Source organism: Gadus chalcogrammus, chromosome 5 (genome assembly GCF_026213295.1).
Source record: "Gadus chalcogrammus isolate NIFS_2021 chromosome 5, NIFS_Gcha_1.0, whole genome shotgun sequence".
Lineage (NCBI taxonomy): Eukaryota > Metazoa > Chordata > Actinopteri > Gadiformes > Gadidae > Gadus > Gadus chalcogrammus.
The window spans coordinates 3,704,946-3,726,390 of record NC_079416.1 but is presented as its reverse complement, the minus strand read 5'-3'; the positions used below and the strand labels follow the sequence as shown (position 1 = coordinate 3,726,390).

Here is a 21,445-nt window from a genome sequence, read left to right as displayed (position 1 = left end):
CTCCATGGATCATGACTCATGACCACGCCCACTAGCTCGAATGAGGCTCAATTAGTGTGCCAATTTCTGTTCCTTTTGAAGATACCGATTTATTACCTTCCGAGTCCCTCCCCCCCCCCCCCCCCCCCCCCCATGCACAGTGTCCCGTGTCCGCTCCTTTTGTTATCCACAGTCCCAACAGATGCTCACATTCCCCCATGCAATATTCTTTGAGCTGATCTGCGTCAGTGTGAATGGAGTCTTGTTAAATAACATACATACGCATGAACACATGCACATACACTCACCCTCACTCACAAGTTGATGCACCACCTTTGTTGTTCATGCAATTTATTTATTTCCCTATCTCTCTGTTTGGATGTTTCCTGTTTTATGCACGGCCGTGGCTAGTGTTAGTGATTTCCCAGTTTACTTCTTCAAGCAATTATGCAAAGAAGGCAGGAAATCATTCTACAGTAAATCAGCATGAATCACAGGGAGAGGAGAGAGAGGGACTCAAGTGTTCTCTCTTGTCTTTGCAATGTTTCTTCCTAATAGAACCCAATCCCCTCTCAGTTAGACTTTTTACCTATTTTTTCTTTACGCTGTACTCCCATTTTTCCCTCCCATATCATGGAATGAAAGCATTACATAATTTAAAATGAAAGTTTTATTTATTACTTTATTAATGAGTTATTTAGCACCCGAAAAAGAAAAGGCTTAACTTTGAAGGGAGACAGTTTGACGGAATCCAGCTGTAGTTCATGATCACTATTGATAGTACAAAGAGCTATTATGCTGATAATACATGCGTGTATGTATGCAATACAGAACGCTGGATTCATCAGTTTGAGAGGCAGCCTTGAACGCAGATGGACCCAAGCCTAAAGTAATAATGCATGTTGCAATATCGATGCTGCATGCCACCTTGGTGGCTTTTAATGGGCTCCTCTATAGCAAGGGCACAGTATGATGAGGTTGGAAACCAGTCTAGAGTTTGAAGATGTGTCAAGCTCTAAAATCCTGTTATTCTGTAACTTTATTACATGCTGTCTCTGTTCCAAACTGCTTCAAATTCATTGCGCTAGAATTTCAATTGTCCTTGTCGTCAAATTATTGTATTGTTTTAATTGGTGTGTACAGGCCCCATTCAGCTGTAACTAGCATCTTAATCGATCTAGCACATATGCTCTCTTCATATGTAAATAGAGAGGTAATTGTGATGGGTGATTTTAACATTGATTGGCTTTCTGATGCTTCTAAATCTATCAAAGAAATCTGTAGCAACCTTAATCTTACACAATTAATAACCGAGCCCACAAGACCAAATCAAAAGAAAACAGCCAAATCAACTTTAATTGATTTAATCGTATTAAATAACATTGATAAAATAGTTTCTGCTGGTGTCTTTGACCTTGGAGTTAGTGATCACTGCCCAGTGGCCTGTATCAGAAGCATTCATTTAAAAAGATCTAAACCTAAAATCATGATTAAGCGTAATTTTAAAGGTTTTAGTCAGCAAGCATTTTTAAATGATCTATGACATGTCATAGTGACATTCATCTCACAACTGAAATTTTTAATGTTGAAGTAGCCTTAGAATATTTCATCAATACTTTCACCTCAATTATCAACAAGCATGCAACCCTTAAAAAACACAGGTATGGTTTACGATTGAACTGTCCGATTCCGAGAGAAATAAAGCCTGGTCTCTAGCAATTTCCTCTCTGGAGAAAATTCCAATTGGACTGTTTTTAGACAACTCAGAAATAGGTGCACAATCATGGTCAGGAAGGCTAAATCTGAGTATTACCTTGGTTTAATCTCCAACTGCTATTCAAACCCTGCACTATTTTGGAAGGCTGTGAACTATAATAAAAACAATTGTAGCACAGTTCCCATTCCGATAAAAATAAATTACCCACTCAATTAACAGAAAGATATTGGTTTAGCTTTTAATGAACATTTTGTAGCTGCTGGACAACTCTTTCAAAATGGAAGATTTACACCTCCACCAACCAGTAATAACATAATCCGTGTATGGTTCGTTCTTTGAATATTTTGATTTAAAAAAAAAATCAGAAAAAACAAATAACAGAGTCGTTTTTTGGTTTTTCTGATTTGGTTTTGAAACGGAAAAAGGGCAAAAGGAATAAACAAATAAACAGCATTTTTCTGTTTTTTAAATCAAAACGGGAATACTGAATACTCCAGTTGCTTGTTTTGTTTGTGTGATATTTAGATAAAACCACAATGAATGCCGGGAAAAGGGCACGTGGTTTTAAAAAAATACATATAAAGACGTTTCAAACTTTCCATTGAGTCTCGCATTCTACGATGGCCAGCTTTATTGTTTTCCGTGGGAGCCGGCGACTTAGGCCCCGTTTACACGAAGGGAAAACGCAGATATTTTCACACGGTTTGGCCTCTCATTTACACGAAAACGCAGTTTTTGTCACAGAAAACGATAATTTCTAAAAACTCCGGCCAAAGTGGAGATTTCTGAAAACGCCGGTTACGTGTTGTCGTGTCAACGGGTAAAAACGGGGTTTTAGGTTCTGAAACGTCGCATTATGCGCCAGGAAATGCTTAACGTCATATGAGCGCCCTATGTTTACAGTTTGTTTGTTACAGGAAGACGGTCGTGTTATTCGTTTCTGAGGATTCTGATTGGCTTGCATGGCTTTATCCTTCTCCCTACACTGCCGCCCATAGGTTTGGCATAGTTATAATCAGGGCCGGCCAAAGCCTTTCGGGGGCCCTAAGCAGAATTTGATATTGGGGCCCCCCCTCCCACCTAGCGGAGTCATTTGCGCTCGACGATTATTGACAAAAATGTCACACTACAATGATTTGACAATGAATTAATTGACATTATCAATTGTATTAATACTGAATTACGTAGATGTGATTTCCTGTATTTTTTATATTGCCAGCTGGAGAAGGGAAATACCTACATTTAAGCATATTCATAGCATTTTGCTTTTTGACTTATTTAGATGGTGACTTGGGCTTGGGCTTCTTTGTGGTTTACTGAAGTTAAATTGTAAAATAATTAAATACAACAGCATTTGTATTTTTTTTTAAAGTATCAGTTTAATAAACAGATCTTTCAACAGATTTGTAAATGTGCAATCTTAAACTGAAATCAAAATACACAAACATTAATATTATCATTAGATAGATAGATAAATACTTTAATACTTTAATAATCCCAGAGGGAAAATATTAAACTGTTAGATTAACTGACCTGTCATGCCGGCTGACCATTCAGCTGGGTCAATTGGAGGAGCTGTTGATCCACCTTGATAGCTGGTGCTTGTTGAGGGAGTGGATGGGACATCCATAACAGTGGATGCTGTAGAAGGACCTGTAGGGACATTAGATACAAAAATAGAATCATAACATAACACAAGATATTTCACAGTTAAGTAAGGCAACATAAAACAAAAACTGTTAGATTAACTGACCTGTCATGCCGGCTGACCATTCAGCTGGGTCAATTGGAGGAGCTGTTGATCCACCTTGATAGCTAGTGCTGGTTGAGGGAGTGGATGGGACATCCATAGCAGTGGATGCTGTAGAAGGACCTGTAGGTACATTAGATACAGAAATAGAATCATAACATAACACAAGATATTTCACAGTTAAGTAAGGCAACATAAAACAAAAACTGTTAGATTAACTGACCTGTCATGCCAGCTGACCATTCAGCTGGGTCAATTGGAGGAGCTGTTGATCCACCTTGATAGCTAGTGCTTGTTGAGGGAGTGGATGGGACATCCATAGCAGTGGATGCTGTAGAAGGACCTGTAGGGACATTAGATACAAAAATAGAATCATAACATAACACAAGATATTTCACAGTTAAGTAAGGCAACACAAAACAAAAACTGTTAGATTAACTGACCTGTTATGCCGGCAGAGGTTGAAGTCGGTGTATCAGTGACTGTCAATGCTGGTAACTGTTCCTCAATGGGTAAAAGTTCTTCCTCACTTTCAGGTGACTGTAAGTCTGCTGGGGGTGAACCTGCAAAGATAAAATAAATAAATCAACAAATAAAAAATGTTTTTTTTTTTTTTAAATGTGTCATGTCATATTAAAAGACTATGTAGTCATTTGCCATCAAGAAAAACCTCACCTGCTGTATCATCAGCTGTGGAGGCACTGACACTTGATGACACATCGGGGGCAGGTACAGTTGGTTGTGCTCCAAAATACTTCAACAGTGTTCCTGAAAAAATAACATTGCAAAAGTGCATAGTTGATAGTGAGTTTATGAAAAATTAGTTTATTTTGCCATCATTACTTACACTCATCAACAAACAATTCCACACCTAACCATTCCTATTCTAGTGAGGCAAAATAAGGCACAGCCTAATTGCAGTGTGGTGAACACTTAACATCCTAAATATAATATTAACACAATATAAGTATATTTTCATCACAGACGTCTCCTCACTTCAACATGGTGTTTTCTCATAAAGACCAATAGGCCATCTCTCAACAAAGATCTTAGAGCAGAGCGTACATTGTGCTCCATCTTTGGCTGAGATGTCACTTTTACTAACGTGCACAGGCACAGCAATGCTAGCTTGCATCCCTTACACCTAGAAGGTTAAGTTCACCTTTGGCTGTTTCCTCCAATATAAACCGATATCTCACGGACTAAGACTCTGCACTTAGTCGCTGTCAGACTCACCACTATGTCACATTTATAAAACAGTACTGTTTTCATGTAGCTAGCTACTAGTGCTAATGTCCACCTCAGTCAGCGAGCTAACGTTAGATTAAGCCTGGCAAGAGCTAGCAGTACATGTTTGATTGAACATCCTAAACACTGCCAATATCGTTGACATCTGATATACACCTAGATAAATGTATATTAATGAGATACATACACTGTTGATGAATATAGCTCATGTGATGGCAAATATAAGATGACATTAACTCGCTAGCTAGCTAGCTAACTCCTATGATAGTTCAAAACATATTTTAAATAATCATGCAATCATACCTTTATCTTGCTCTTTTTTCTCATCTTCTGTCCTTTTCTTTTTCCGTTTTTGGGCACCAGAGAGATACGTCCTTTTAGATGACATGCTTATATATGTCCCTTCCAACTTAACCTTGAGTATTATGCAGTGTCTGTCTATGACCGCAAATTATCTGTCAGCAGATTGAGCACGCAGTTGATATGCATGACTCGAACGCTGGCAGATATATTGATCGTCAAATCAGAATTTTCTTGTATAGATGTATTCTTTATTTCATTCAATCAGTCACTTGTTTAAGTTATTTAATATTATTATTATTATTATTTTTAATTATTTTTAATTATAATATTTTTTTTCCGATAGGGGGCCCCCTGGCGGTCAGGAGGCCCCAAGCGCCCGTTTGTATCGCTTATGCCTCGGGCCGGCCCTGGTTATAATGTCCCAACGGCGTATTTATCCGTTTTGATGTAAACTACAACTTTTTTTAAAACGATGTGTGCACAATGTTATTTTTTAAAACGGAGGGGGGGAAATATTCGTTTCTATAAATACCCTGCTACGTATAAACGTGGCCTCAGTCTGCGAGTGGATGATATGACCGTGGAGAAGATCGCCATGATATTCCAGGTGGCTGTTTACTAAGAAACCTAGCTGGTCATAAAACATTAAAATACATCTAAATGACAAGTAGCCTACATATTGTACAATAGGCTACATTGAAGAAGAAAGAAACTAGATTTCTTCTTCAAAGGTTGTGCTCCACACAGAACCTCCTCACCGTCATAACGGAGCGCTTCGGTGCACCAGTTTGCTTTAGATCGGTACTGATCTCGTCGTCTGTCTTTCCATTGTCAAATAGTTCACGAATAAAATCCCCATATGGTTCAAGTGCGGCCATAACTAAGGCTAAATATAATTGGACAGTCTATTGCTGGTTTAGGTGGTAGGCTCTTTTTTATTCGCTCGCTGCGTTCTGCCTTCTGGTGTTGCCTATGTTTTTCTGTTTCGGGTTTAAAAAACCAACAAACAAAACACAAACACAAATTAAATGCAGTTTATTCGTTTATTCCTTTTGCCCTTTTTCCGTTTCAAAACCAAATCAGAAAAACCAAAGAACGACTGTTATTTGTTTTTTCTGATTTTGTTTTAAATCTGAATATTCAAAGAACGAACCATGCACGGATTTAACATACCACCCGTCTCTAAAAATCCTCTTTTTACCCCTGATACATTACCCACAAGTGTTGTAGATGTGCTCCTCGCCATCAACCCCAAAAAGTATATAGGAGATGACAAATTCGACCGGTTGTGTAATGGGGGCGTTTAGCAGAACCCAAGTGCACGGACAGACGACTAGCGCAGGATAAGTACAAGGCTTTATTTAGGGACAGGATCGACAGGCAGAGGGTAGTCGGCAGGAAGAGGTCGGCAACGGGAGGGCAGATGGACGGACCAGGAATAGGGAACGGGTAAGCAGACAAGCCGACAGTGCCTCGACGGCAGGAGGGATAGTCAGACAGGCAGGGACCGGCTACGGGAGGCAGACAGGTGGATCAGGAGCCGGGGACAGAGGAGCAGACAGACCGACAGGGGCTGGGCGGCAGGCAAGATAGTCAGACAGGCAGGAATCGGCAACTGGCAGGATCGGAGAAGTATCAGGAATCAAGTCGCGGGAAAGCTCTGAGAAACTCTGGAGACAATCTGGCAGGGAATGATTGGGAGGAGAGGACTAATATAGGGAGCACACAGGTGGAGGTGGTTGGGTTAATTAGGGAAGGACAGAGTGGCAGACAGGTGAATGGGAAAACCAGGAGAGGATCATGACAGGTTGTCAATCAAGCTCTCTGCACTTAAACAAATAATCCATAATTTTAATCTTTCCATCTCCTCTGGTATAGTTCCTAAAATTTGGAAAAAAGCTCAGGTAATTCCCTTATATAAAGGTAGTGACAAAAATAATCTTAATAATTACAGGCCAATATTCAAACTCCCATGCATGGTAAAAATCCTAGAATACCTGATTAATAATCAGGTATTCTAGGATTTTTAGTACCGTCTCTGCTGTCACTTTGGTTCAGCATTGGACGATAGAAAGCACTGTGCAGCACTTTTGATTGATCTTTTGAAGGCCTTTGACAATGTTGACCACCGTTCGCTCTTACAGAGGCTGCATGACATTGGTTTTGATCATTCTGTATGTACCTGGTTCGGCGATTATCTTTCTGATAGACAGCAATCAGTTAAACTGGGAAGCTACCAATCTGAGTTTTTAAGTCACAAATGGTGTCCCACAGGGCTCAATCTTGGGTCCAGTTCTATTCACAATTTATATCAATAAAATTGTTTCATAGCTACAAAATGGTCACGCCCATCTGTACGCTGACAACACAGTACTGTCTTGCATTTCGGATTCGGTGCCCCAATCTATTCAGAACCTACAAAGCTCTTTAAACACCCTGCAGGACTGCCTAGTGGACCTCAGGCTTGTTCTTAATACAGACAAAACTAAATATATGTGCTTCTCCAGAGCAAGACCTACAGATTTTGATGATTTCACTATTACTACAAAGAATGGATTTTTAATCGAAAGTGTCACAGAATATAAATATCTCAGCATCTGGATAGATGATAAACTCACTTTTAATTTTCATATAAAAAATTGTGTAGGTCGATTGCAACAAAAAAATGGCTATTTTTATAGGAACAAAACCACCTTCCCTTTTTTTAGTAGGAAAAGGATTATTAAGGCAGTTTTCATGTCTGTCCTTCATTACGGTGATGTGGTTAACCGGCTTGCATCACATTCATGTCTTAAACTCCTGGACTCGATTTTTCACTCTGCTTTAAGGTTCATCACAGGAGACGCCAATCACACACACCATTGTGTTTTATATGGAAAGGCTGGGTGATCATCTCTGAAGAAAGCGTGACGCACATTGGCACATTTTTATTTATGAAGCCCTGTCCGGTAGGCTTCCTCATTATTTGACTGTAATGCTGCAAATTTCAAATGGGCATTTTCACACACGCTCCACTGAAATGCTCATGCTTCATGTTCTTCAAGTCAGGTCTGAGCTTGGAAAGACAGCTTTCAGCTTCAGTGCCGCTGACTCCTGGAACAACTTACAGCAACAAATTAAAATCAATATATCATATCCTTTAACCAATTTAGAAATATTATCTTAAATCTGCCAAACTCTACCTGTAACTGTTTTTATTAAGCTATATAACTTTTTTTCCAGTCTACATATCTCTCTTTGTAAATATTTTTTTTTTTGCTTTGCATTTCTTTGACTCGACATCATTGCAAATTAGGGTCACCCCTCAATAGATTTTTCGAGTATAAATAAAGGTTAAATAAATAAAATAATAATAATACAGGTGTGCAGCCTCACCAAGACCCAGAGTCCCATCATTCTGACAAGTGCCAGGTAAGGCTGCTTAAACCAGCAATAAACCACACACACTCCTGCGTAAGTCTCCATCCGTTATAATTTGTTTGGTTTAACAGTTAAGAAGATCATATTTATCATGCAACAAGGAAGCAATATGGAATTGCCGCCACTACAACAATTAGACGTCAATGTCGGAGTGGCGTTATGTCTGAATGGAAGGCGGTCCCTGCAATATATAAACCCTCTTTCTCTCCAGCAGACACACAGAGTATAACAAAGACCGAGGTTGGGACGGATAGAAAAATCACACCCCAAAATAGCTGATCTATTTTTCACCAGACTGATGGAGAGCAACCCACCATTATTTATTGCTGTTTTGTCTTTGGGTTCTCTTAGGTTTAATTTTATTTACTCCTTCTTTTCTTTATCACCTGGAATGTATGTGTAGTAATGTCCATGCTACACGCCACCTAGTTGGCTGGTATTTGGCTCCTCCAGACCATGGACGCAGGTTGGTGGTGTTAAAACCGGTTTATTGCAGAGGTTGAGTATAGTGATACAGAGCAGGAGGTGTAACATGCTTCCATGCAGGAGAGTATGTGAGTGGTGATGACTGGTTTAACCGGTGCACACTGATTCAATGCAAGTAATAGTGCAGCCTCACCATAACCCAGAGTCCAATTAGGCCAGGTGAAACCAGCCATTACACATACACACACACATCTTGTTTCCTGTTTAGTTTGTGAGTGAGTTGTGTTAAAACACAACCACATAATGTGTGTGAGGGACAGAGAGTGGTGCAAAGGATTGTAAGCAAGGGAAATATTTGACCAACAGATACAAGGACAGCCTTTTATATCAGCACCATTGTTGTTTTATCTTGCAGTGATGTGACGTGATCAATTTGTGGGCTCAACTTGCAGGTGGCGACACATGAGTAGTGAATGATGCAGATTCTACCTAAATTATAACAAATGAGTGACACACACTACACAGAAATAAAACCAAATGTACAACATACAATTACAATTATAGCTTGTCTACCTTTACTCCAGCAGTTGGGTTGGAAGGGGGAAAAAAACAATTTGGCGCTACACCCCTTTCACCCACACACCGCCTGGCTCCAGTTAAATGTGTGCGTTCTCATCAAGTCAGAGGCTAATTCAACCGTTCCTCAACATGCACTCTGACTGACTGCACAGGGTCCAGCACACTGGCCCTCTAGCAGTAGAGCAACACCGGCTCTACTCTTGTTGCCGGATGTTCTTTAGAAGGGAAATGAAGTGTGGATGGTGTGGATGATGTTATTTCTGAAAATAAGGATTTAACTCACCAACGCACTGAAGTACAAAGTAACGTGAAACACAGTAAATGTGCCCAAGCGCTCTGCGCAAATTGTGTTGAAGGTAATAGGGCATCTCACGTATTCAGCCTGGAAGAGTGAGAAAGAGCAAGGCCAGCCACACGTCTTCTCTCTGGAAGAGTGAAATAGCAAGGCCAGATACATCTTCTCTCTTGAAGAGTGAGAAAGAGCAAGGCCAGCCACACGTCTTCTCTCTGGAAGAGTGAGATAGCAAGGCCAGCCACACATCTTCTTTCTTGAAGAGTGAGAAAGAGCAAGGCCAGCCACACATATTTTTTAATTTGTTATTTAACCTTTATTTAACCAGGAGAATCCCATGGAAATGAAAAACCTATTTGTCAAGGGAGTCCTGAGAGGAATGACTCCATGTCTCTCAGGACTGTGTGCATAGGGTTGGGGTAAGCCCTAACCATCACCCTAACCCTGCTCTCTCACTCTTCTCTCTGGAAGACTGAGAGAGCAGGGCCAGCAACTGGTCTGTAGTTACTTCCTGTTCTACATTTTAATATTCAATAGCCACTTCTGACCACGTTCAGCCATAAGTCCACCCATGATGGATGTACCTTGAAATCTAGGGTATGTTTGCAAGAACAGTGTTTGCGACTACAGATGAAGTCTGAAACGAGTGACACAGAATGGTGCATCTAACCCACGCCCATATTTGAAGTTGGAGCCTGTTCCCTACATGTGGTATTATCTGTAGCCTAGGGCCTTCTCCATTAGTGCCAAATCTTTTTGAACAAAGATCTACTTTTACAACTGCCAGTCTGCCAAGTACTACCAGACCAAATAGGGTGCTTTATTGACAACACTGCTTACCTTTTCCTCTTCTTTTCCTCTTCGCTGGCATTTACTGTCAATCTCTGCTGCTCACACTCTCTTCATGTTCGTCAAAAGCGAAAGCTCAGTTAATCGAAGAAAACGTTGCGCAAAAGATTAGTTGCGTTCTTCTTTTCATTGAAATGATTAGCAGGCTACACTGTGTCGCGCTGTTGTCACAGTGCTTACGTAGCAGCCGTAGCTATCGCAATTCGGCTTAAACCCCAGCCTACTGTAAGGGTAGTGCCTAGGGCAGGGGTGCCCAACCTTTTTTGACCCAAGATCTACTTTTCAAGTAGCCAACCTCCCGAGATCTACCAGCAAACCTACCTTCAAGCGGGGGGGGGGGGGGGGGGGGGGGGGTAGAGAACAATTGTTGACGGGGGGGGGGGGGGGGGGGGGGTCTTAGCTTGTTTCCCCTCAGCCATGCCAACGTTTAGGAGTGTGTAACTACTGTTGACGGCTTTCAACTGCTGTTAACAGCACATGCGCTACCGCGCGTATATGTCCCGCGCAAATTTAATTTAAAAAAAAAAAAAAGATTTTTTTTTTTTTTTTCTTCACCCCTCGCGATCGACTTGGGATCTGTCGGCGATCTACTGGTAGACCGCGATCGACTGGTTGGGCACCCCTGGCCTAGGGTGACCAGATTTGAGTTTGTGAAAAAGAGGGGGGGGGGGGGGGGGGGGGGGGCGAAAACATGGGTATTTTTTCTTTAGTTCGTCCGTGAACTTACATTTACGTTTAGGCATGGCTGCGTGAGCCTACGTAAGCCTACGTACTTCAGTGGGGGTTTCATTCCGTCTATACACGGCACCTTCTCAACGAGCACATGAGATCGGTCGCCCAATGACAGACTCTCTCTACAGTCAGCTCGCGCAAGAAGGTGGAACGTAAGGGAGATACCATTTCCAGAACTTGGAAGGCCGTAATAACCATAGACATATACAATGGTAATAACAAGTAGGTTATGTGAAAGACCCAGAAACACAAATATGCGACGAGGCAAAAAAAAATAAAAAGATAATAATAACAATAATATTTTTTTTTTTTTTTTTTTGCGACGAGGCAAAATACCGGACGTTTTTGGAATCCCTGCCGGACGCATTTTTTAGGTCTCGAAAAGAGGACATGTCCGGGAAAAAGAGGACGTCTGGTCACCCAGTGCCGTCGATGAAAACGCCAGCTAGATATAGAGTAACCGAGCTGTCCCGCTCCGAGCCGCACCAGGTGAACTGAACGTACTGTATTACTGCCTGATGAACATTACTATGAACGTGTTCATTCTGGTGTCTGTGTACGGCACGGGGACCGCCTTCCATTCCGACATACCCCACTTCAAACGTCCCACCACTCCGACAATGTCATAAATATAAATATAATTTATATTATCATTGTACTTTAATTAATAAATGTGATTATTTTTTAGTTTCATGCGCTTTAGTGTCCTACACTGATATTCGTCTTTGGGATAGTCGCCGACCATCATTCGCTGTGGATCTTTGGCCCAAGACATAAGGCCCTTCTCCAGTCTCTCCCAAAATCCCCACTGACCCAATTCACACTTGGACTTTTCGGTTCTGTTTCTAAATATTGGGAGGTTGACACTGATCTCTGGGGTTATTTGAACCAATAATTAAGGGAATGCTGTGAGAATGCTGGAGAGTCAAGAAAAAGAAGACTAAATATGCAAACATTTTATGTGCATTTGTAGCCCTAGTGGGGCATTAGAATATCTAGATATGGACGAGTGTCTAGGTTCGTAAGGAGGGAAGAATTAAATGACAACAAAATGATCAACTGGAGCCACAGAATACTATTAAATTGACCGTATTCTTGGTAGGAAAAATTATAATAAAATGGATTTCAGTGCAATCAATAACATTCACCAATGTTTCACAATTTAGACCATAACATTAGGTCAGGAACAATTATCTTTAACCACCAACCTGCAAAATGTCCATTAGAAAAAATGTAATATTTAAACAAAATAAATTCCTTGCGTGTTCCTTAGATTCTTCGGTTCGGCCAGTTCAGCATAGTTTAGTCAAAAGGGGAAATGTCAAGTTAGAAGTCAAAAGTCAAGGGTCATGCGTGGCGCTTCAGAGCGCTTTCACCTGAGATACTCAAGTGATGCAGGTAAATTAAGGATATGCTCCTCCTGGGCACAGGTGATCTCGGTCCACTCCTTTGGTTAAGGAGGTATCTTCTTCCCTAGCTCGCCACCCCTTCGTCAAGGGGAATTCGATCCAGATTCTCAAAGGGATTTCCAAGGACTCCAAAAAACCTAGCCAAGACTCGGCCGAAAACAATAAAACTCTGGCGCTCTGTCATCAATTCCCTCTCTCTCACTTCGGGTTTGTTTCCCTTCAACTCCACACAGTTTTTATATAGTTTAATAACTGACTCTCTATAGTTGACTCGTTTTACTCGTCTGCTTGCGTAAGCGTTCTAGCTGCGCATTGACGACAGCAACGTGAAGGGGCGGGGCTTACTTCCCTCTAACCATTGGGAGGTCTGAATTCTTAGATACAGCCAATAAGAAAAAATCACTGATTGAAAGCTTAATAACCCAACAGGTAAACAATATAAGGCTTAAGGGAATATAACAGACAAAGAACAGAGGGGAAACTTTAGAAATAGAAATAAGGGGATAAAATGGGAAATAAAACATTATATCAGGGCCCGATTTCCAACTGGGTTACACATTCTAACAACTGCACGCAGGCCTATGGCATGTCAAAATAAGACTGTTGTTATTCTGTGGCTCAATACATTTCACCTGACTGGCTGTTCTGATCATCTCTGAGGTCGGGGGATATTGTTTAACAGTCTATGTTTAACGAATTTGCCTTCTATGGGCAAAAACTGTTGCTTTATTTGTATTGCTCCCCTTCAAGAATTTGTGTGGAAAGGGGTGGGTCTAGGCTATATTCTCGCCTATCTCCTTTGTAAAGTGCATTGTATTGCCTTTGGCCCGATATGAAGTTAACTGCGCCCATTCCTTGATTCGTTCTCTCACGGCACTCCAAACAATATTTTTTTTTCCAATGTTCGTTCATCCCACTCCAATAGTGTTCCTGCATTGAGTTTAAAACCAACTCTAACATATCAATTGTCCAGTTTTAAGTTAACTGAATACTTACATTCCCAGTCTTTGAAACAATTCATACCGGGCATGTTAAATAAGTGCACGCCCCGCCACTCACAACACACATGCTATAACAAAACTTATTTAGTGTGTACTGAAATGGAATTTGAAATGGAAAATTATTATTATACCTTAAGGACTACTGTCCTGTTTTTCTTATAATAATTCCTCTTTAAAAAAGAACATTCAAGCAGCAAGTTTTTTTTTTTGAGAATATACAGTGGGGGTGAAAACTGCAGCTGCTACTAGCGTGAACTGAATGGACAGCAACAAAATGTTAAAGCAACAATGGGGAAAGGCTTTCCCTCAATGCTAATGTACCCCCTGTTTGACAAGGATTAAAAAAATGGATATGAAGATGAAATCTGACGCATTTTTTTAGTGTTAAAACCGATAAAATGATGGCTGTCTGTGGTTCTATATGGGCTGTGGCAATCATTTTGAAAAAGAATAACTTGCAGCAAGATATTGAAAAAAATAACTATGAACTAGTTCATTTTTGGAACTGTGAACTTAATCCAAATTTTGAATTGTGAACCATGAATTGAAGTAGTTCATTTTAAAATTTGTGAACCGAACTTTGAATTAGTTCATGTAGAAAGTAAACTTTCCCAACCCTAGGGTTAGGGCCTTAGCTGACCAGAATGGGTTTGGAGACCCTTGTCATTCACCCTGCTGAAGCTTATTGGTCTGCCCCAAACATATCCACGTTGTGAAACGGAGACTGGATTTAATGTCTACTTGATCTGTATTCCGAGTGTATTTCAGGACCAAGGTTCTGTCATCCAGAAGATTCTTTAAGTGTTGTGTCCAATTGCAACCAAAGCTGTCGCTAGCTCCGTTCTGGGACCATTCGTCTGCTTCAGGGGGCTGCCAACGCTTTTCCCCTGATGTAGGGAGTATGAACATTCCCTAAGTTGTTTTTCATTCGCAAACCCATACTCTCTAGCATCTCAGAAGTTATGCAATTGTGCTGCGTACAGGTTTCCACTGTTTCTGCGTTTGGAGACTCTATTGATGCAGAAGTTTGACAGGTTGAGCAGATCAACTAACCATCCCAGACAAGACAGAGCAAAGGCCTCTGGGATATCATCATCCCATCCCCGGTCAGCAACATGGAAGAGTGAGACCGCAGGTCTAACAAACGGTCCAGGAGGGACTCTACCAGGGACAACTATCAGCAGGGACCTCACAATACGATGTAACGATTGTTGAGTGCTGATATAAGTTACGTAGTGTGATTATGTAATCAATGAGAAACAATATTTATGTTGTTTGCAATTCTATATTTCGTGTGGTCTTATTGTGGGTTCAACATTGGGGTTCCAGTTCTGTCAAGGTTTTTAGACTTGCGTTGTTGTTAACTGAATGTGGCCGAACACAACAAAACGCCGTTGATACAACTTTGATGCAACGCAGTTGATGCAAAGGTGATTATACTATTCCTCAATCCCTTGTTTCTATGGGCTGTTTTAACTGGAGACACAAAGCCATTGAGATGATTACAGTATTGAATGGAAGGACAATTAATAAGGGAATATAGGGCTGGATTGGGGGTTATTCTGATGTGTCGAATAGTGTCAGCTCTAACTTGACCTGACTTTTTCCTCAACTTTAAGTAACCTGACAGCCAATTTGTTGTAGAACATCAATAGTTATTATGTATAAGATAAAATATGCTGCCCAGACAGAACTTTCACAAAACCTCTCATGTTTTGTAAAAGCAGTCATACACACAATGATTCAAGATTCTTCATCTTTACAAAGAGAGTCAATACAATCATATCACATCCATTGCCGAGAAAGCAGAAAATAATAAGCTAGCAGAGTTTTTATTCAAGTAATTAAGATAATACAATAGATTTGACTTTTGCTATATATTAATATATTATCATTGTTTGTGTTATTTTCCATCACGCTAACCTTACCTCTAATTCAAACTAATTATCAGTCATGGTATAAAGATCACTTACCTGTTAGTATTACCTGCAGCTATGCTGGGGTTTGGCATCACTTGCAAGACTATACATTAAGTAAGTAAGGAGGAGGAATTCTAGAGAGAGAGAGAGAGAGAGAGAGAGAGAGAGAGAGAGAGAGAGAGAGAGAGAGAGATAGAGAGAGAGAGAGAGAGAGAGAGAGAGAGAGGGGTTATGTTCTCATGGAACAGATGGATGTTGTGAGAGGGTATCTGATGCAATGGGGGGGGGGGGGTGAAGTGAACAACAGGATGGATGGCTGAAAGGTGTTTGTAGACGGGAACAGGTGGAAGTGACACTCTCAGTGATCTGTGTCTGAATTCACTCACCAAGCCACTCAGCGCGTAAACAAAAACCTACAGCGCACCATGGGTCAAATAGGTGTTATGCAATCCACCACTCAGGAACTGAAAAAACACAGACAGCAGAATAACACATTTCTACTTTGTGACTGGTAGCTGTGCCGTTGACTAGCCAATTATGTAACATAATGCTTCCAAATGTGGACATCCTTCTCTTGTGTTTACCTGTTTGGAAGGGGTGAAGTGGGGTGGTGTTAGTCAAGCCTGCTTCCTGTTGCCAAAGTACTTACTTTAGCACTCAGGGAGATTTTCCAAAATCATCACGGGGGGTCTGGTTGTATTTTCCTAGGGCTGTGAATGACAAAATAAGAAACAGACGCAAAATATTTGAAAAAACTTTAGTATTACAATAGAAAACAATTATGTGGCCAGAAATCCATAGCATTTTGTTTTTCCTTGGCTCCTTTTTCTTCTCTCATCACTGCTCTTTCTTTCTAGCACTAACTGCCCTCACACCTGATAGAGTGCTGCCTGTTGGAAGGCAAATCACAACACGCAGGCCTCTTGTCACGTTGTGATTGGACTAATAACTTCATGAAACTATTAGCCTGCAGACAACACATTCCTGTCCCATCGTGTCACGTTTTGGATGCATAGTAACTTCATATCGAACTATTACAAAAAGAAATGCGGATATTCTCCCAATTCAGGAGAACTGCGAGAGGATGTTTTCTCCAAGCGACTATTGGGAGAGGACAATGAAGGACGGGAGGCTCCACCGAGGATTGGCCAGTTTGTAGTGAAATACTAGCCGCGTTTACATGGCACATCTGATCCGCATAGATTTCTATGCGGCATAGATCTGTTCCTAAAATGTGTTCCGAATGTACTGTATACTGTATACAGTACATTCGGAACACATTTTAGATGGCTTTAACAAAAGTGTCCGTTATGTCTCTCGCGCACACCTGACACATCTCTGGACCGGCGGCGACATAATGGATGTATCACTATTTGGGATTTTAAATTTGATTTTAATGAAAGCACAGCAGGAGAGAGCTTTTCTCTGCCTGCTCCTTCAATTAAGAAGGAGGAGGACAGCGCAGCAACGTCAATTTCTCGTCAGATCTTTATATTTACCCTAAGCTCCGCCGCAAACAAGAGGAATTTGGATGCGAGTCCGCAGCCAAGACTGGTGGGAGAGAGTGGTCTTACGGTAATTTAGTGACCAGGGGTCTCATTTATAAAACTGTGCGTGGGATCGTTACTAAAAATGTGCGTACGCCCAGAAGCCAAGTTTTGCGTGCGCCAAAAAATATTCCGATTTATAAAACCCTGCGTACGCACACCGTACGCAATGTTTGCTTTATAAATCACAGAGTGCCTACAAGTGTGCGCAGCTGAATCAGCTTCACGTTCCATCCTGTACACGCCCCTTTTTAACCATAAATGGTCAATGCAAATGACCTCATGAATTCGATCTGCATATAAAACAGACTCAGAGGCAAGTATTATGTCTTGTCGGAAACAATGGCAGAAGTAGGCTACTGAGGAAAGCAAAAAAGCGAAATTTCACGGAGGTTGAAGTGGAGACACTTGTGGGGGAGATGGAGGCCCGAAAGGTAGTTTTGTTCGGCGGCCACGGGATTGGGATCGCCAACAACAAAAAGCAGAGTGAGTGGCAACATGTTGCTGCAGCAGTGAACTCTGTCAGTAGCACGGAGCGCACAGTCCCAGAATTAAAAAATAAGTGGTCTAGAGTTACATATTTTTATGTAGCCTACCAATAAATTGTTATGGTCCCTAAATACCCTCTCCCTCCGAATCCTGCCATTTGCATGGTCCGCCAGAAGTGCCCTATACTGCAGCATTACCACGGCGCAGACCTCTGTATTTATAGGGTTACGGTAATAAGACTGACCGAGAACACCTTGGATAATCAGTTTGTAATCACCCACGTAAAATGTTCTTGAACATAACCCCTTTTTAATGCGTGATTTGTCATGAAAAGCATCAAGAGTAACAGACAACGTTTGTGATGAGGAGTGTGGCTTGGTTTTCCACACTTGGGATTTAATTGACATTTGATTATGTGTTTACAGTGTCACATACAAATATTATGTTATTGACTCGTGTTAGACAGATGCTTTATTCCATGCAGTCACGCCGTCAGTGGACAGTATGGAGTGACGGGATTAAATATAGAGAATTAGGATTTAACGCATGATACGGGTTGAAATTAAATTTATGAAGGGCGATGATAAAACATAATCGTTCTTCTCACTCTACAATTCTTTGGTCTGACTTCAGTTCACCACCACACCATCTGTGTCGCCAACTCTCCTTTTCCTCCAAACCATGCGTACGCATGGGTCAGAGTTTGCTTAGGGCTGCGCACATTCTCCCGTCAAGTTGTTTTTTTTATAGATCACAACCTTGGCGTGGAAAGTCACGTACGCCAATTTCAGCCCCGTTTTGTGCGTACGCAACGGTTATAAATGAGACCCCAGGAATCCTCGAAGGTCCAATTGCGCACTACTGCAGCTGCCATCTCTCTAAGTTAAGAAGTCTTTTAACGTTCAGCCAGCAAAAGTACTAGTAGTAGCCTACTAATTTACAGTTATCTCGGACGCGCGCGGACACGTCATTAATAAACACCCATGTCCCGTCGCTTAGCAACCGGACACGCTTACCGGACTACTTTTACGGAGTGATAACAAAGACGTGAATCAGGCAATAAATCCACTCTCCTTGACAGCGGTGAAGTTCGGTGTGCTTAAAAGTACAGACGGAGCTCAGTGGACCAATTGCAAACTACTGCGGCTGCTCTAAGTTAAACCCCAATCTATTCGGAATAAGTGTATACATGGCGATTAAAACGGACTACACCACCTCTTCTATTCGGCATAGAATCTATGCCGAACAGATAATTGTATTCCGAATGAGGCGTATACATGATCATTTTCTGTTCCGCATAGAAATCTATGCGGAACAGATGTGTCCATGTAAACGAGGCTACTGGTTCCATTCCTTAAAAACAGCCACCGCTGTCTCTGTAGTACATTCCTGTCATCTCAATTGTTTGTTATTGTTTGGTGAACGCTGCATACTTGGAGAGCAACAGAAGACGCACACGCCCGCCTGCCCGCCCGCACGCACATTGGGCTCAACAAAATTCTTCAATCTGAAAGAACACATGAATGATGGACAGGTAAGGATGGATGGATAGACTGACAAATATTTCCAGTCCCTGTGTTTTTATCTTTCCTCTCTCACACGCCAGGGGCTCTTTCGCCCATGAGAAAAAGTCAGATATATTCATGTGTCTCTATCTGTGTCTCTCCAATGGTTCCTACCTCCAATAGTTCCATGCTACAACATGCCCCCTCTCCTCCCCACCCTTCTCTTTTCTCCATCCAGGACATATCTGGGAAGAAGAAAATATATACTTCCATTGGGAATAGAGGAATTCAAAAGCAGAACAGTGAGAGGATGACTACAGTGGGATGCTGCCACCTTCCCTTGTGCCGAAATAAATGAACAGAGATTAGCGAGAGAGAAAAGTTTGGAGAATTCAAAGCACATTCATAATTAACACATGCCGCATATGGCTTCAAAGGAATTCAGAAGGAAGTGTGTGGGCTGCAAATGTATGAAGAAAATCCTTGAAACTTGCGTTTTTACTGTGAAAACTCACCCCAAAGGAAGTTCAGTCTTTTTATTATTTTCTTGTCATCTTTTCCTCTCCTTTCGGTCCCTGTACAGCTTAATACTCTTTATCCCCCCCCACCCCCTCTGAGCGTTTACTGGGGATGTGTCATTTACAGATATGCAAGCAGTCATAGAAAAGCACTTAGTCTCTCTTTCACTCTCTCACTCACTCACTCACTCACTCACTCACTCACTCACTCACTCACTCACTCACTCACTCACTCACTCACTCACTCACTCACTCACTCACTCACTCACTCACTCACTCACTCCTTTGTGGACACTAGTGGAGTTATCGGGGCCTATGCAGTGACCCTCCATCTGTCTGTCTCATCCTATTTGCGGGAGCGAGCCTCTGATTAACGCTCCGAGGGACTCTGCGTCGTGGGGGATTTAAAGGATTTCAACTCATAGGTCTCCAGGAGAATGTGCCTCTCGGAGCCCACCTGAGGAGCCGGCCGGGCGATGCTGATCCGCCCGGACAACCAGTGGGCAGGAAACACGGTCGCCGACCACGCCAGCCGCTGATGCACGCCAGCCACGCTCACCACCAGGCCTGTGCGCGTGTATCTCCGAGAGCACGTGCACGCTTCCTCCACCCACGCTGCACTATTAAGAAAAAACAAACAACAACACACCCACGCGTAAGCGCAAGGCTGCACGAATCCTCCCGCCAAGCAACCGTGCACTGAAACAGCACATGCTTATGCATACATTACAACGGCGCTCTCCCCCTTTGTGTTCCTTTGAAGATGTGTGCTTGTAATCCCTTCCCATTATGCCACATAGAGACAGAAGAGAGTCTTAAAGTCAATGAAGAGAGAGATGAAAGGACTGAGGTTGAAAGGATACACACACGCTCTCTCAAATACCCAAAGGACCTTGCGACATGCAAGTCAGTCACTGCATGGTGTAGTCAATCACCGCATACTGTTATCCAAAGAGAAGCTATCTGCACAAACAAGGACACACAGCCCCATCAACCATGGCAGCTTTGATGGGGAGGGGGATGAGGCAGATGGTGTGTGTGTTTGTACGTGCGTGTTTTTGAGAACAGACAGACAAGCAGCCTTACCGGAGCACATGGGCATCTGGGTCACAACATCCTTCTGCAAGAGTCTGTTCTTTTGCAGATCGAGAATGTTCAATAAACTGATGTTTTCCGCTCGAGCCTCCGATGAGAGCTGCGTTATGAATCAGTGTGGTTTCTGGGAGCTGTTTGTACTAACTGAGCTATGGTGAACACCAGAAACGTGTGGCCCAAAATCAAATCACCTGCTTTTAAGTCAAACAGGATGAGAGACGAGGGAGAAGGTGTGTCCCATTCATGTCACAGAGGTGAAAAATGATACATGATTTCTACATGATGAGGAGTACTCCAAGAAAGGCTGAAACCAGAGCACTCGTACAAATAAAATGTCTCCATAACTTATTTGCACAGATTCATCCCTAAATCGACAATTTTGACAAACTTTGATTCATGAGCATGTTTAAAAGTCTTATTTAATTACTTTCCTCATTTATGAGATAACTTCAGCCAAAAGCGACTAATCATGAGATAGTTCAGATACAGGTCATTAATGATTAGCATTGTTTAAGGTTGTCTACAGAAAGCCCACATCATGTGCTCTCTGTAGGCAGCCTCTTCAAAAGCATGTTCGGTATTCAGATTTAAATCAAACATTATGGGTCATAACGTTATTTAATTGCTTTTTGTTCAATTACCTTCCTAATTTGTGAGACGATGTCCT

At 41.8% G+C, this 21,445-nt stretch overlaps 1 protein-coding gene across 1 annotated transcript; it reads right to left on the bottom strand.

Moving 5' to 3' along the window:
• Positions 1-3,215: 3,215 nt before the first annotated feature.
• LOC130382710 (uncharacterized) lies at positions 3,216-5,269 on the bottom strand. Its single transcript, XM_056590590.1, has 6 exons — positions 4,998-5,269; positions 4,122-4,214; positions 3,890-4,009; positions 3,670-3,789; positions 3,450-3,569; positions 3,216-3,349 (listed from the first exon to the last, which is right to left on the bottom strand). The coding sequence occupies exons 1-6, from the start codon at positions 5,080-5,082 to the stop codon at positions 3,216-3,218; spliced, it is 672 nt and encodes a 223-aa protein (XP_056446565.1). The 5' UTR covers positions 5,083-5,269.
• Between the last annotated feature and the right edge of the window lie 16,176 nt (positions 5,270-21,445).

Excerpts from the sequence above, each read along its gene's own strand:
- LOC130382710 (XM_056590590.1), bottom strand. The coding sequence starts at position 5,082 with ATGTCATCTAAAAGGACGTATCTCTCTGGTGCCCAAAAACGGAAAAAG. Across the intron at positions 4,215-4,997 it reads GAAAAAAGAGCAAGATAAAG|GAACACTGTTGAAGTATTTT; the intron begins GTATGATTGCAT and ends TTATTTTTTCAG. Across the intron at positions 3,350-3,449 it reads ATGGTCAGCCGGCATGACAG|GTCCTTCTACAGCATCCACT; the intron begins GTCAGTTAATCT and ends ATGTCCCTACAG.